This window comes from Numenius arquata, chromosome 1, assembly GCF_964106895.1.
Source record: "Numenius arquata chromosome 1, bNumArq3.hap1.1, whole genome shotgun sequence".
NCBI classification, from domain to species: domain Eukaryota; kingdom Metazoa; phylum Chordata; class Aves; order Charadriiformes; family Scolopacidae; genus Numenius; species Numenius arquata.
Window position 1 is genome coordinate 70,759,913 of NC_133576.1, and position 17,120 is coordinate 70,777,032.

The window sequence follows — 17,120 nt, forward strand, 5'->3', positions numbered from 1 at the left end:
CACCATTTCCTTGGTTTCCTAGCTGACCGTTTAGCAGCAGAACACAAGCTCATCGCTTTTAGCCATAGCGTGGCTGGGCGCCCCGCTGCCAGCCCGTGGGAAGGAGCTGGGCAGGTTGCTCCCCGCTGCCGTTCTGCCGCTCGCCCTCAGCTGAAGGTGAGCGATGGCAGAGGCTGAAAGGCAGAGTGCCGAGCCTGGCCACGAAGGGCCCCGGCGCTCTGGTGGGCATCCTTGTGGCTAACATTCAGCTACGGGGCAGCAGCGGAGGGGGAAGGACATTTTAAGTGGCCACAACCACATCTGCAGCAAGCAGCCCGCTCCCGCCTCAAGTGCCACCTGCTTGAACTTTGATTAGTTTTATTTCGAGCAAAGGCTGTGATGGTTTTGTCTCCACCACAATGTGGTTGTAGCTTCTGCCTTGCTTGACTGAATGAACAGACAGCACAGCACTAGATGTCGCCTGAATGTAAATGGTTTACTTTAAACCAAGTGCTCCCTATTAGAATATTTGTTTGTTTGCCTTCCTCATTGTAATAAATTAAAATCCCCTACAACACAGCGGATGCTGATGACTGAATAATAATTAGCACTAATAATCCGTTTGGGATTGCGCAGGTGTTATTCAGAAGACAGAAAGAAAGAACAAGTTGTTTGGTGAGCTGCAAAACTAGTGAAACTCGGTTTCCCAGGGGCTGCACCTTGCAAGGCTGATGCGCCGACCCAGCCTTTCCTGCAGGGGGAAGGGATGAGTGGATCCCTCTCTCCTTTGCTCAGCTATACCTTTCATGAGAGTACAGCAACCTGGTATTTTTGAGACTCTCACAACCCTGTTGCATGTCTCTAGTGTCAGCCAGAAGGATGGAAAGTGGAAAGGCAGGCAGAAATGAAAGGTTAAAGGAAAACAAGCTGAAAAATAAATTGGGTCTCTTTTATTTATGCAGCTACCTATTGTCATAAAACTTGTAGGAAGACAACGTCTTTAAGGTGTCCATCTTTTTGTTCATCACATCTGAAATTGAGGACCATTGTGACAGACATGGGGGCCACAGATCCCCTTTCCGTGACTGCAGCCCCCCAGCACCTAGAGACAGGGAATAACCCTGGCACCCTGGAGCGGCACCCGGTGGAGAGAAATGTCCCTCCTCAGGCATGGTCCAGCTGGCCTCCTTCAGATGTCCATGCTGGCGGTGGGGAGTCACAGCCAAGAAGTACTGGTCCCTCTCCCCAGGCTGTACAGCCTCTCTGGACCATCAGCACCATTGAGACTGTCCCTACCCAAATGCCCGCCAACATGATCCCAAAAGCATCACTCTTTTTTTCTCTTTTGCTGTGGTTTGTTTTTTTTTTTTTGGTCTGCGGTAACAAACCTTGATTAAACTGGTGATCCTTTCGTAGGTTTCCATGTTTGACTGTAGCTGGAAATCTGGTACAAGTATAACATGCACTCTTCTGAGCATCCTACAGAAATTTGCAAATAACTAAAAATGAGACAGAGAGCAACTTCATCTGATGCCAATGGCAGAGTTATAGCTGTGCGGTGTTTTCTGTGGAACATTTTGAGTTGAGCTCTTTTAATTTATTATTTCTCCCTTAACTAGTAGAGCAGTTAATGATCTTGAGATAAACACTCTCTGGTGCAGGTCAATTTCTGTTAGTATCTCATTGTACAAAAACAATAGAAGCTTTGTAATCATAGGGGTTGCTGCTGGAGTTATCAACAAATTTGGGGGTGACAATGGGAAAGGGAAAAAAGCAGAAGAGAAAGTTCCTTGTCTTCTTCTGTAATGGCTTTCACTCTAGTAGACCAGCTAATTGTTGCTGCTCAGTGTATAAACACAAAAAGCACATGAAAAAGAAAACAAAAAGACAATACTAGACGAATATGCTAAATATAAGAAGGTGCTGAAAAAAAATTAAGGAATAGTAATTTAAAATCAACAGCAATATATTTTTTCCATGAAACTTTACAAAGCAAATTCAAATTCAAAACTAAGGCCTGGAAGTGGATTTTGTTTCTTCTTGAAGTATAAAACGATTATAAAATTATCTGTTATAAAATTCCTTACATTTTTTGATTGAAGAAAATCGGGTTCCTTTCCCAAAGTGTCTTCAAGGAGTTCACACATTAATGAAAAGTCTGCCATCAGCAAGCCAGGCAGTTACAATGAAGCTTTCGACTAAAATAGTTTTTAATTCCTTTCTGATAAGGACCCTTTTAAAGACTTGAGCAGTCCTCACTAACCGAGTTCATACAGAGAGAATTAGTTTGCAAGACTTGGCTTTTTAAAAAATCCTGTACAGACCCAGGTTGAAGCAGGGTTTGGCTGCATCTCATCTGAACAAGCCACAGCGTCATTTCATTCATAAAATGAGGGTACCCGGGACTCTTCAGAAACATAGAGCCAGGCTACAACCAACAGCACTGGATGCCCCTTTGAGTCACTTGTCCTTGTTGCCAAACGTCAGAGGTTTCCACTCCTCTGTTCCTTGGGTTAATACTTCATACATGGAATAGAAAAAGAGATACACCTCGCTCTGACTTCTCCCCTTTAACACCAACTAGAAGTAACACAAACTTCCCTTTGCGAGGTCTGAGCATTTTTCTGCTCTGGGGGAGGACCAGGTTGTGGTTTGAAGGCAAAAGGGCCGTGGATCACGGCGCTGGAGGCCAAGTGGTCACGTTACCTCCTTGGGCAGACGGTGCAAGCTGTAAGCTCTCGCAGATACCTCTGCCACCAAAGTGGGCTCTGAGGGCCTCTGCCAGCAGCAACTGCATGGGCCACCTTAGCAGCCCTCCTTCCCTCTAAGCAGGGCTGGCCATGAAACTCCTCTCCACCTTGCCACCACTCTTGGAGCAGTGACCTCCCAGATTGTGCGGGAAAGCCTCCCTCCCCCTGGTAAATAAACCCTCTGAAGTTCTCATCCGTTCTCACCTAAAGGCCACTCACTTGGAGATTTCAGCTTTGCGGGAGGGAACGTGAAGGTATTTCAAGTATTTAGCTGGTTTAAGGAAAAGCAGTTAGCTGATACAAATCTGAACTGTCACATTTAGATTTCTCTAAGTAGCCAGAAATTTCATTTAACTGTACAGTGTTGCTAGCACCAGAGCTCTCCTTAATTCCCTTCTCATTACCACTTTTGTTTTCCTATTGAAAAGCCAAGTGCACCTCCATGGAGCAGGAAGGCTCCAGCAGCATGCATCAGTTCACGCACTAGCGCAGAGCCACTGGAACAGCCACAGGAACAGGCCACCGTTTTCAAGTAACAGGAAAATAATTATTTTTCTTTTGCCTGGACATTCCAGCACCACATGTTTTCAGAGAGGTCTTGGAAGCCTTGATGACAGAAACGCTTACAGATTTTTTTGAAGTTTTTTTTTTTTTTTCAAAGACTGCTTTTTATTTTTGGAATTTGAGCTCATGCAAAGCAACTATTCCAAAGCTTATTAAAGTAATAATTAACTTTGGTGGACTTTAAATCATAGCCCAAAATGCCAAATAAAACCAGGGATTTATTGCTGTGTTAGCACCCTCAACACTTATTGAATGATTCCACTTTGTGCCAAGTATGGCTGCTACTGGAGCCTGCGCTTTCTTCTTGACCCTGATTAGTGATCTCCATTTTATATTATTATTTGGAACAGCCTTTCTCCCACTGAGCTGAGCTATTCAGTTTACTTCATGCACAAAAATAACTTCATGAGTATTTCTTGTAGCTTGATTACTACTCAGCTGTAGAAACCTAGAAAATGTTTATTGTGGTCAGCTGTCGTGTGCATGATGCTGTAGTAAGTCTTCAGCAGAATAAACCATTGCAGCATTGCTACTTCTGTGTGGAAAAAGGAAAGTGTTAGTAAAACACATCTGGAATATACAGTTATGACACACTAAGGGCTCCAAACTACAGGCTAATAAAAATAATGCACTCATTTGCCATCCAATTAAGATGCTCTTGATATTTGAAAGCAGCATACTCTCAAAAACCGTCCTTCTGATAATTCCCTAACAGAATGGGGTCAGTTCTAAGCAGATCACTCTAACTGAGGCAATTTAATGTATGTGCGTAAAATTGAAAAGAGACAAGATTTATCGCTGCCTAGATGTTAGTATATTACAAACATGTCTTTTATTCCTTTGGCTGTGCTTTACAATCAAGAAACCAATAACTTCTTACAGAGCAATATTCTATTGAGGCCTGTTTGTATTATAATGACTGATTTTCCCCTCTTTTTTTTTCAGTTCTCGGCACAGTTCAGCATGTTCCAGACCATCAAGGACCAGCTAGAGCAGAGGACCCGGATCCTGCAGGCCAACATCCGGTGGCAGCAGGAGGAGCTTCAGAAGATACAGGAGCAGCTCTGCCTGGTCCAGGACTCCAGCGTACAGGTGCGTTACTGCTGGGAGGGGCAGAGCGAAGCATCCTCTTTCATGTGGCCATTGATAGGGTTGGCAACTTAAAATGAGCTGCAGGGTCCAGAAAACCTGGACATGTGGAAACCAGATCATCTGAATGAGAATGTTTCCCTCTAAAAGCCTCTTGAGTAACCTACGTCAAGAAAGATTTAAGAGCTCTCTGGAAGAAGCAAAGGAAGAAATATCTCTACCTTAGGAGGAGGAGAAGAATTTGGGTCATTTACAGTAGCATTTTAATACTTTCTTTACTGAATCTTCAGAGTGAGCAGCTATAATGGAAAAGTGTTCAAGTTCAGACTCGGCAATGATTATGTCTCTCCAGTTCATTAGCTTCCACCCAGACGCTTCTTGTTTCATGTCAGCATCACTAGTGCTCAGTATGTTGTCTGTCCAGCTCTTCCTCAGTGAACAGCCCTCCTTCAGGCAGTGCTCATCTCTTTCATTCGCTCCCCGTTTCCCTGACCCTACCCCAGCCCAGACACAGAGCATGAGAGATTAATTTCCTTGTCACGTTAAAAAGCCCCAAACCTCTGCTGATGTTCATTTGTTCACACCTGGGAGGTGTCTGAATTTATTCTTCTCTGGACCAGCTTAAGCCTTTAGGGCGAAGCTGACTGAGGCTGCTCTTCTGCCTTTGATACCTCCTACACAGAGCTAGAATTCACTAAGTACAGTATCTGCTTTTAATTCACCAAGTACAGTATCTGCTTTGTACTACCCTTTATGTCTACCACACCTCAGAAATAATAGCAAGCGCAGTTCAGTATGTCGCAGGTCTCACTTGATGACAAATGGACAAATACCCAGTTTTATGGAAGTTTTCTGAATACAGGGTTATTACTGCTATGTTCCTCATAATTTAACTATAAATGCCAGGTTAAATGACCTTGCTAGAAATGTTGAATTGGGGACCCGCTTTGAGTATTGTACTAACAACATTTTTTTAGAAGACAAGCTCTGTCACAGAAATGAATGTCTCAAAGAATATTTTAAGCACAGGCTGAAAACCTGGGACCTGCTGAAGCCAGCGCGGATTTTGCTCCCAGCTTCCACAGAAATAGACTCTCACCCATCAGCAGCAGCTGTGAAATACAGTTTCACATATTAAACCAAATTGGGATTGTATGTTTAGGCAATTAAGGAATCAGTGAAGCCAAATTAGAAACTTTGTCATCTAAGTTGCTGCATGTGTACTGCTATAAGACAGCACAGCAATGGTGGGTCCCAAACCCAGGACTCCCTGTTCCTGGTGCCATATAAGCATATAAGTCGACCAGGTTTAACTTCAGCCTATTTCTTCTATTGGTTCTGCACTGACTTTGATTAATGGGAAGAGAAAGTCTCTCTGCAATTAACTGGCCTTCAGTTCAGAATCATGTCATATGTCTGAAAGCTATTATTGTTATTATGAATATCAAGAGATGTGATATTCTCACTTCCTCTCATTTTAATTGGGTGAAAACCATTACTCTCTCCTGGTGAAGTCTTCAATAGTCACATACATTCATCCTTTTTTTTTTTTTTTGCATAATTCAGGCAAAAATAGAAGATCAGAGCACATTCTTATATGCAGGAAACAGATTTTATTTTTACATAGCTGTCTCCCATATGTGCAAGGGTACATTTAATAACCCAAAGACCATGGGACAGATTCTTAGATGTGCTCATAGGGAGCTCAAGCAGAGAGAAGAGGAGGCTGTCCCGGTTTGAGGTAAAACAGAACCAACTTTCTGTTCAGTAATTTTACTTCTTAGCTAGGTCTCTTCTAACTCTCTGAAATTAACAGCATATTGTGGGGAAAACTGTTCACTTTTAGAGTGATAAGACCAATGTTTGTACTTCATGCCAAGGAATGGTATGCAGAGAGGCTCCTGCCTCTATTGCTATAACAGCCAAGGTTAGCTAATTTTGTTATTTGCCCCATGGAGGGTTGGAAGCGGGAGAGCACAGAGGGGTTGCACCAGTGGGGAGGAGCGGACAGGAGCGGAGCAGGTGACCCAAAACTGACCAACTGGGGTATTCCATCCCATCTGCCCCATGCTCAGTATAAAACCTGAGGGATCAAAGGGTCAACTCTCTTTCTTCAATGGCTGATGTCCAAAGAGGACTCTGTCTCTTAATTTGCCTTTGGTTTTGATCCATGTGTTCCTGATTCCAGAGCTGGAATCCAGTTCCCATCCGTCGCTGAGTCCAGTCTAGGACTTCCCCAGTGTCAGCCAGTGACGTCATCCTGAGACCTCGATACAGTTTTGTATATATAGTACCTATTTTCATTATTTTCTTTTAATTTTATTATTAATATTTCATTAAAGTAGTTTAGTTCCTTCTAAACTCATAAATCTCTTTATCTGTCCTCCTCTTCTCCTGGTAGTGAGAAGTGGGGGAAGAACATCTGTCGCCAGTAACAGGCCAATCTGGCCTAAACCACGACAGAGGCCCAGTGGGTAAATGGTGGGTGGTTCTGTACTGCTCACCTCATACCAACTTGTAGCTCTGAGTTATACCATTTGGATGATCCTCTCCCCCACGAAGACTGTACCAGGTTGAACCAAATATTTTCAGACCGGTACAAGTTCTCTGGTGTCAGTACTGACCATTTCGCAGCTTACTGCAGATGCAGAACTGAGAGGCAGGAGGAACGGAGGGCAGCTCAGAAGTGCAGGGGCTCCATATCTGCCTAAAGGGGCAATGCTGGACGGGGAGGGTCATCCTCTGTAGTTTGAGTGCCTTTCGGTCCCCTCAGAGCAATCAAACAAGGCAATGAGATGCAAGGGGTCACGCTGACGCATGGCCAAGGCTTTTTCCTTCTCCCACTTTCTCTGGATTAAAGAAAAAAAAAAAACAGAAAGAAATTACTGTGCTGTTGCAGGGATAAAGTGAGGCCAGCGTTGTCTTATTTGGCTAGGGGCAACTTAAAAGAAAGCCTCACACTTTTGCATGCGGCACTTTTGTGCCTCACAAGCAGCTAGGAGTAAACTGTTCAATCAGAAATCCAACCACGTGCTTCGCCGCACAGATTCCATCATTCAGGGAGCTGGCTGTCTGCAGACATTGATCTGTGCCTATTATCAGAGCTACAAAACATAGTAGCAAACAGGCAAGCTTTACGATCAAGCACATTTCTGGTCTCTTTAATATTCTGCCTAGATGAGCTCTAAGCATGGGGGAGTGCCGTAGGCTGTCTGAGAAGGGGGAGGTGTTCGCTGGTTTTCCCTCGTTAGCTGATTTATTAGCATACTTTCCCCGCTGGTTCACTCCCTTCCACACAGAAGTGTACAGGTAGCTCTGCAGAGAATTAAGCCCGATTTCCATTTCCTTCAGAGATCTTCAAAACTGCAGTACGGCAGTCCACCAAGAAACGCTTTCCCAACTGGACAGATGTTGAGCACGGTAGTCTGTGTTAGAAACTATTTCCAAGAGCCTTGTGCGATGAAAGATGAAACTAGCAGGAGGGTTGTGGGCCCTGAACAAAACCGTTCAAAACCCCATTAAATCCCTGTTACTGCTTTTCCTGACAAACTGAAGTGTGAAGGACAGGAGTAGCAAGAGTAACCTCAGAAGTCTGGAGGATGCTGTGTCTGCTCCAGATTTGAACAGTCTAGCTAATGAATTGCGGACGGGAAGGAAGGCAGAAGGGCTGAGCCTGATCAGCCTGCAAGAGCTACAAACGAGACCATCCCCAGCCACCCATCATTTGCAAACCAGGCTCCCTTCGAAGTCAGTGAATCTCAGCTTCCTAGTGCTGTGCTTCTCATCTTTCATTATTTTACATAAAGAAAGAGTCATGATGTCTGTAATGATAAGCCTGAAAACTATAATCCCCTGATTATCCAAAGGACAGGTGGAGTCAGAGCTGTTTTCCTTACAATGTCTTGCCAATTGGATTCATCCATTAGCTATAGGGACCATCTATCTTGGAATGAGGGGCAGCAGTGTCAGAGGGTCCCTCCCCTCCCTCGCTGCTTTGCTGCGTATGTTAACAAGCCGGCCAATTAAAAAATATTTGTAATATGCTTCACTGACCTTGCAGTCCGCAAAATCAGCCACAAGACACGTCATTAGCAGCAGTGCAGTTAGGGGGATGCTAATTTATCTACTTGGATTTGCTCAGAGTGGGAAAGATTTCATTCTTTATTAGGGGGTTTCTGTTGTTATTTAAAACTGCCGTATTTCAGCGTTTCAGGGGAATTCAGGCAGGACTATCACAAAAGAGGCACATTATGAAAAAACACCGTTAACTTTTGTAAAATGAAGCATGCTCTTGCTTTTAGGCTTAACTAGCAGGTAGAAATTCCACGCTTCGATCCTCTCTCAGGTTAACTCTTGTTTTGATGAGGCATCTTGAGTCTTCCAGTTCTGCAGGGACATGGGTTAAATGTCACCATCGCTTCCTGCCCTGAGCTTTTTTTACCAGGACATTTATGTTCAGACGGTAATAATGCTGCTTTGGCCATTATAATGCAACAGAGGGTCCCTAGGTATGAAACACTCAGAGCCCTCTCAGAGTACGAACACATGAACAAATGAAATTGGTTTACTGGGATAAGCTTGGCTGTAAATTTATAGTGTATTAGCTGCCAACCATTAACCGTGTGCGTTCCTACCCTGTGGCACACTCTGGTAATTGCAAAGTAGGTTACTCTGCTTTCTTTGAGTCACCATCCCTGGATGTGTTTAAGTGCCATTTAGATGTGGTGTTGAGGGATATGGTATAGGGGAGAACTTTGTAGAGTAGGGTAGATGGTTGGACTCGATGATCCCAAGGGTCTCTTCCAACCTAGACGATTCTATGATTCTATGATTCTTTCAAGGATAAGCTCCTTGGTCTTCCTCTGGAAGTGAGGCATGCACACAGGCAGGTCCCTGCAAAGTGAGTCACTCGCTGCAAGTTCACGCCCTGCCTGACATTCACATCCATAGATGCTGACTTTGCATTGGATGAACTTAGTATTTCTCCAGCGCTGTGCACCACGTACAGGGAGGACACTTAAGAAAATCCTCCTAAAGGTCTTAATTTCCAGTGATCTGACCTATACCAGTGGGCTCACGTTCCCCATCCCATTTTTGAAACACACCACTAGATTTACCTGTTCTGAATTTTATATCAAATGGGTTTTTTATCAAATTTATATCAATGGCAACCAGTTTAATTGCTAGAGCTAATCAAGTCAGTTCATTTACCAAACATGTCCAAAACATAGCTTCTATATGCAGAAAATAAACAAGAGAATGAATTTTCATAATTTCTGTCTTTGATTTATTCATAATAAGACCTATTTACTTGGCAGAAGTTGCGAGACCATCTGTCTTTCTGATATGTAATGGCTCCAAACTCAGTGAGCAGTGTTTTTAAAAGAAAACACTCGGAGCTAGTTTCAGACCTGCTCCGAGCAGCCCCAACTCTGCTACTTGACCCATTTATTTCTATCAGACATCTCTGAGATGTGGTTGGCCTACAGCACCTGAAACAAACCGTTACTTTAGGTCCATTAACATTTTCCTTAATTGCCCCTCTCTCCCAGCTTATTAATATAAGCTTTGTCTGTACCTTTTTTCTGAGAAAAATCTTGGCACACAGAAATTCATTAAAAATTTATCATATTTAAATAAAAACTGTGTTTTCAAAGCTAGATAAATAAGTACAAATACGGTGGATCAACCCATACTTAAGCAAAGAAAAGCAATACATTGTGCTGGTCCTTTGGAGAAAGGTATGGGTTTTTTCCAAGAGAAATTAGAGGGGACATGATAGTTTAGGGAATTGTTAATATAGCAATAAGCTGCAGAAAGGTGTACTAATTACTGGGCGTGCCTCAGACATACTGCTAGGCATGAGACTGATGGATGAATAATGAAGAGAATAATTGTGATTCTGATTTCATTTAAACCCTAAGTAGCTCCACTTGAATTAATGGAGTTCCACATGCCTAGCAGTGGTGTGGAATCAGAATCAGATCCAAAAATGCCTTCGACTACCTGGGATACGTACTTCTGTACAGTCCTCCGTGGCAAGAGGCTAGCTTCAAAATACTGCAAAGGTAGCTTGTAGCACTAATTCATAGTTTTAAAAGATGCCTTTTTCCTTTATACAGCTATAATAAAGGAAATAACCTCTAGAAAAGCAAAAAATCCCCAACCCCTACAACTCTTACAGAAGAAAGCCTCATCTTGCAATGCAGGCATGGAGAGTGTATCATTTGCAGAAAATCTAACTGAGGAGCTGCTAGCTCTTTTGCACGAGTCAAATGCAGGCACAGTTAAGAAGAACACCGGGTGACAGTTACCTGATGGGAAATCAGATAAATGACAGCAACTGTCTGTTTACACATCTTCTCAATGATAAGGGGACAGCCATTCAACAGACAGCTCTGTCCTGACTGTGGCCTCATTAAAAACATTCAACAACCCAACTGTATGTAAGGTGTTGAATTTCCAGAGACAAATTCAAAAGCAGCCCTGTCTGAAAGGCAGGCTGATTTTGTTGAAAGGAGAAATAAAAGACATGGAGTTACTCTCTTCTCTCTGGTCAGGATGCCCCAGGACACAGTGAATGTGCAGGGAACTGCTCTTACAAGCGTTGTGCCTGCCCCATGGAAAGAGGACTTGTACCTTCAGGACACACTTCACGCATAACGAATGCACTTACAGAACACGAAATCAAGAAACTAGAGACACCAGAACTGTTAATGTAGGAAAGATAGGTTCTTTGCAACTAACAGTAAATGCATAGTGAATCCATAAATGTGGTTACTTTATTTTGGATTTAATTCTGTTACCTTGATTATCCAAGACAGCTGGGCTATGCAAATAAACCCTCCCTCCTTCTTTTCCAGATGTTCCTACAGCAGCCGACGGTGTCCCTGAGCTTCAGCAATACTCAGCAGCCAGAGCCACAACAGCTACAGCAGAGGTCAGGGGCCATTTCGCAGCAGCAGCTTGTCCCCAGTCCTCAACTTCAAGGGCAAATTGCATCTTCGCAAACGGCGAACCAGCAAGCACTGAGAGAAGCAAGCGTGATATCGAGCCAGGTAATCATTTCTTTGAATAGAGAAGAATTTATATGGTAGGAAAATTCTGTTATTAAACAAGCAAGTAAAAACATATCAGTTCTCTAAGTGTGCCTCTGCCTTTCCTTCCCTATTCTCCTATACAAGGACACCCTATATGAAGGGTGTCCCTACAGCATTTACACTACCTTAAATCCCTTTTTTAAGACCTCAGCCAGGAGGGCTGCTTGAGCAGCTGTTTCAGCTTGAAAACTGAGCAGGGGGGCATGCAAAAAGTGTGGATGACTTATTTCTCTTTAGCTGATCATGAAAGAAACCTGACCGACCACACTGGAAACTAGCAATAGCGGTGTCAGCACTGTGAGCTCTCAAAGAAAGCTTTACCCCTGCTCGCTCCCTGAATCCAGCCGGATGCCACCGACACAGCGATGCCTGCTGTCTGCTGTGGTGGCACATGGTGGGAATACACGCAGATTTGTGTGAGACCCCCAGGTTGTGAGTGTAACAGATTCCCGCACGGGGAAGTAAAGTTCAGTCTCAGCTGGAGTTAACTGAGACCTGTGAAAGCTAGTAGGTTGGCACAGGATTTTTTTTTTTCTTATTGCTGGTTTCTCAGCATTTCCAGTTTTTGCTCTTCCACCCACCTGTTGTACCTCCCTTCAGAGAAAACTTAGCTCCTGTTTCTGTTACCTGAGTGCGTGGCAAACATAGCTGCACCATTATCTTCAGACCCCTCCACTGTAGCTTTTAACCTCCTACGTACCTCTATTACAATGACTCTATTAAAATAAAAAGTATATCCGCATTATAAAAAGAAAAAACCCCACCATTATTATTTTTTTTCTTTAATAAGGTTTATTCCCATCACTGGGCTTTTACAGCAGCGCTAAGACACACATTGTGTCTTCATGGGGTGGTATTTTTCTCCTCAACGGCTTCATGGCAAGAACCGGAGCAGCTTTGCTTTTCAGTGCCCTGGTCCCAAGGGTTTTGCGGGCCGGTTACCGGGGCAGCAGTGGGTATGAAAGCGGCGGCAGGTTACCGGAACGCTATCCGTTCTTGCATTATCTCTTATCGTATTAACGGCGACTGCCCCCCTGCCGCACTATCACGGTCCGTGCCTTCACGCTTTCCCCCGCTCGAGTTTCGTTCTCCCCCTCCCCCCAACATCCCTCTCTTCCAGGGCCCGAAGGCGGCGAGGAGCGCGGAGATGGGGCCGAGGGGCGCGGAGATGGCTGCGCGGAGCGCGGAGCTGGCGGCGGGCGGCGGCGGCCGCCCCCCCCCGCGGCGCGCCCCCTCCTTTCGCCGCATCCCCCGGCGGCGGCGGCGGCACCGCGGCGCCCCCTGCCGGCCTGCCTCGGGGCAGCACCCCCGGCCCGCCCGCCGCCGGCTGCAGCCACGACCAGCAGCTCAGGTAACGAGTCCCAGTCCCCAGCCCGCCCCGGGGCGCTGGGCTGTCTCTCCGCTTTGCCTTCGCGGCCTCAGGCTGCCCTGGGTGGGCGGTGGGGGAGGGCGTCCAGCTAGATATGTCAACCAAAAAATACTGGGAGACCTCAAACACGAGCCATTCCCACCGGCAGGAATTTCAGGAGATTTCACTCTCCGGAAATCCTAGCTCCCGGCCTCCCAGCGAGGCACCCGCACTACCAGAAAGGGCATGGGCTGCCCCAAATTACAGAATCACAGAATCACAAATCTCCACCTCGCCACACAGAGGACGTGCTGGCCGTGGCAGGGAGCTGAGGTTATATCTCCTAACGCTCATCCTTGTGCCGTGCCCACGAAAGCGTCCTGCCTCTGTTTTCAAAATGTGGTCCTTCTGTCCAAGCAATGTCACTTCTCCTTTCTTCCCCCGTGCCAGGCTGCTGCTCAGCCAGCCCATTCAGCCCATGATGCCTGGCTCCTGTAACGCAAGACACCCTTCAGACCTCAGCATGGCGGGATCCCAGGCTAAGTATGTGACTCGTCAAAGATAAAACATCAAAGTTGCTTTTTTTTTTTTTTCCCAAGGGGAAATATAGCCTTCTTTAGTAGGATGACGAAGGAGTTATAAATATCGGGGATGTGCTACTGTGCTGAGCCTGCCTTCCAGTGTCAGGGTCAGCCTTACCCTGCCTGCTCGCATCAGGAAGGATGACAAGAGAGAAACGCAGCGTGCCAGCGGCGTTTTAACAAGCCAAGGGGAGGGGGGGATGAATTTTTCTCCTTCACATGAGGCTTGCTTCAGCCCTGGAACTTCTGACCCAGCGAGGTAAACGTGAGAGAGAAAGCCAGCACTGGCCTGGTTGAAATGACCGGCACCAAGAAAGTCCCTGTTCTCTGGGCAGTGAGAGGCTGGTGAAACACCAGTGGAGCTACGCCTGATCTACTGAACCGACAGAACCAACAAGCCCCTGTGCCTGAGCACCCTCAGAAAAGCTGCTGAACGAACCATCTCAGTTGTCTCCTCGAAACTCGAATGAAGAAAGCAGAAAACACCAGTCAGAAAATGTTTTTAATTTTTTTTCTTAGCTGTTTTTTGTCACTATTTAATTGCGAACTGCTAAAATAATAAGGCAGCTGTTCGCACATCATTAGTTTAAAAGTAACTCCGTATGTCACCTCAGGAATGTAGGTATTCGGTACCTCCTTTTTTAAAACATCACTATTGCTGATTAAGATTATCTAGTGCTAAACTTCTCAACTTTAAATGTACAGCATTTTAGATCTGCTTTTAAGCACCTAAATAATGCAGAGATACATCTCCCAGTTCATGCAGACTTCCTGACTCACGGGACCCTTTTTTCGGAGCTCACATCCCAGTATAAGTACCCAAAGCCGAGCATTTCTGCCTAACCCCTAATGTTGAACAGCTGTTGAGCGAACACACGCCACGCTATGATCTCATCACCCATTACAGGCTAAACAGAATTAGGCTGGGCTGGCAATAGATCCGCTGTGGTTTTGCCCACAGCCTTCCACAGAACAACCCGTATTGAAGTTTTGCTAGGCAGAAGCAGGCTGGCAAGAGGAGCGGAGTATTTCGTTTCTGGCCCATCCCTCGCTCCGGAGGACTTCTAGAGGCTTCTTCTGTTCCTACAGTGTGGGAACACTGCTATGGGAACTGCCGACCGTACTTGGCAATACGTATATGAGCAGCTTAAGAAGTAATCAACCCTACCCTTCCTTCTGTAGGAGATTACCACCCCCACAGGCAGTCACAGGGGAGCACAGGCAGCAGAACAAGGAGGTGTATTTACTTTGCTGCCGCTGCAGTTCGGAGCTCAGCACAGTAATACAGAATCAAAGGCCATGTGGTTTAATGAGTTGGGGATGTGAACGCTGTGGCCGGAGAGAAGACAGGCATAAACCAGAATCTTTAATGAATCTAAAACATGGTCTGGATGTTGAGGTGTGTGCCGTCCTCCAAGTCCAGCTCATGCACAGAGTAAGGCAAACAGTGCTGTTAACGGTGCCACCATTCGTATTAGCGGGTCCCGTGCACTGGAATCCTTTATTGGGAATTATTTACAAAGACTAGGGACTTCCATCCCTATCCTAAGAGAAGACCTTTGCTTCCAACAGATTGTTCCTGATTGATTGTTTTATTTCTTTCTTCCACAGATACTCTCAAACCCAACAAATGTTTCAAAGTTTGGAAGTGCAGACTTCCAGCAGCGGCTCTCCAATCGTACTGATGGGACAAGCAGTGTTAAACCAAGGGTTCGCCACTACACCTCCTTCCCAGCCATCCTCTCTGCCACCTATGCAACTCCAGCACCAACAGCATCAGCAACAACGCTACCTGCAGGTAGGGTAGGACAAAGAGGATGATGTATACAATGTACACACAGAGTAATAAGGCGAACGGGCTGTGCAAATGGGGCCACAGATTTCAGCAGGAGCCCAATCAGGGCAGAAATGACCCTTTTAGAGATACTGAAATGCATGAGACACTGATACTGTGCCATGAACCCCTTCAGTAGAGCAAAGGAGCAGCGAGAACAGTCAGAATATTTCAAAGGAAATTACTGATTCTGTACATTGGAAACATAATCAGATTATCCTGGATATATTTAAAAGTGTATTTCTAGATGGAGAAAACTGCTGCTTTAGGATTTATTCTGTACTCTTTATTCAGTATAAAATTTGCTTAGTTTACAAGTCAAAAGATGATTTTTTAGTTACCAGCATCGACATAAAATGAGATCTGGATCCCTTCAGTAAATTAACACATTTCTCCACTCCACAAGGCAAAAAATATAAACTGGAACACAGTGCCTGGAAGAACCAGGTGATTTGAAGATGTAAAAATACTTATTTTTTGACCTAATTCAACACATACTAAAGTAAAAGGGATGGGGGGGAAATGAGGTGTCTCTGTATTAACTCAAAAGGAGCTGAACTCAGTCTATAAAACCTCACATATCCACCAGAACCGTTGAAAGAGTATCATCAACCTCAAATTATCAAACTCTTGTTATTGAAATGAAATCCTTATCATAGCTGAGAATTAATGAAAAAAACTATGGCAGATACCATTCCAAATAAAAGCATCTGCAAAATTCACATCGACTTCAGCACTGCAAGGTGACACCTTCTAGTAAACTCAGAAAAAGGAAGGGCTAGAAGGGACAGCATGAGATCCACTAGGATCCACCGTTTCATTTCAGTTTCATTTCAGTCATCCACCTGTGTCATTTCTGACACGCTTGCCTACCCTGTTCCTGACTAGGCTTTTCAGGATAACCCGCAAATCCTAGGCAGTGCATTCTTATTAGGAAAACCTTTCTAAATGCCTAATTGTAATGTTCTTCATTGCAATTTATGTCCATTCCTTCTAGCATTAGGTAAGCTAACCCCATGCCAAACAGCCCCAGAAATAAAAGCCAGCAAACTAGTACTATTTTTAAGCACCTTGTACATTGAGGATGAAGAGCTTTAACATGTGAAAGAATCGAACGCCACGATGAATTTTATTTTATCTGTAGGTGCCAACACCAAGCTCTTTGCACAATGAGCAACCTGATTCTTTGCTCCTGCCATCTTACTCACCACAGCAAGGAAACATGGGGTATCATCAGACACAGCAGCAGCAGCAGCAGCAACTAACATCAAGAAGAAGCAATAGCTTATCAGAATCATCAAATTTACCACAGCCACTGCGATAGAGTCCCACCAGCACAATCAATGCACGATTAGCTTTAACCAATGGGCACATGGGGCAGAAGAGAATGACTCTGTACTTACTGTTTTGGCTTTTGCACAAGCATTCCTTTCAAAGCTCTATGACAGAAGTACGCCACAGAGTGCAAGACTTCCACAGACAGCGCATTTACGGCATGCTGGATTCAGTTTGCGCTGTCTCGTGAGCACAGGATGTACTGACAGAGCAAAATAAAAAGGAACACTATCCTGCGCAGCCTCCATCGTCAATGGGTGCATGGGAGGAGGCGTTCAATCTTGGCGCCTCACTCTGAAAGCTATCTGGCAATTCCAAAAGACTGTTGACAGACTCATGAGGTACTTGGCCTTCACTGTTTCAGTTCTTCTTTTGTGTATGAAAAGCACTGCGTCAAAGGTCTATTGAGGAGAGAACAAGAGATTATTTTTATTATGATTATTGTTATTATTTTGCACAACTGCACAGAGGACAAAACCTAGGCACTTTCTGTAAAGAGAAGTTTGTCTCCTTATTCTTGTGGCCAAATTAGCACATCCA

General features: G+C 44.8%; 1 protein-coding gene across 1 annotated transcript in view; it reads left to right on the top strand.

The window, feature by feature from the left end:
• NPAS2 (neuronal PAS domain protein 2) overlaps window positions 1–16,569 on the top strand; it is a 106,518-nt gene extending 89,949 nt beyond the window's left edge. Inside the window, 7 exon segments of the mRNA XM_074168214.1 lie at window positions 4,239–4,385; window positions 11,246–11,440; window positions 12,603–12,689; window positions 12,691–12,833; window positions 13,281–13,373; window positions 15,023–15,209; window positions 16,390–16,569. Of these exon segments, the coding sequence (XP_074024315.1) occupies window positions 4,239–4,385; window positions 11,246–11,440; window positions 12,603–12,689; window positions 12,691–12,833; window positions 13,281–13,373; window positions 15,023–15,209; window positions 16,390–16,569 (1,032 nt within the window).
• The last annotated feature ends 551 nt before the right edge of the window (window positions 16,570–17,120 follow it).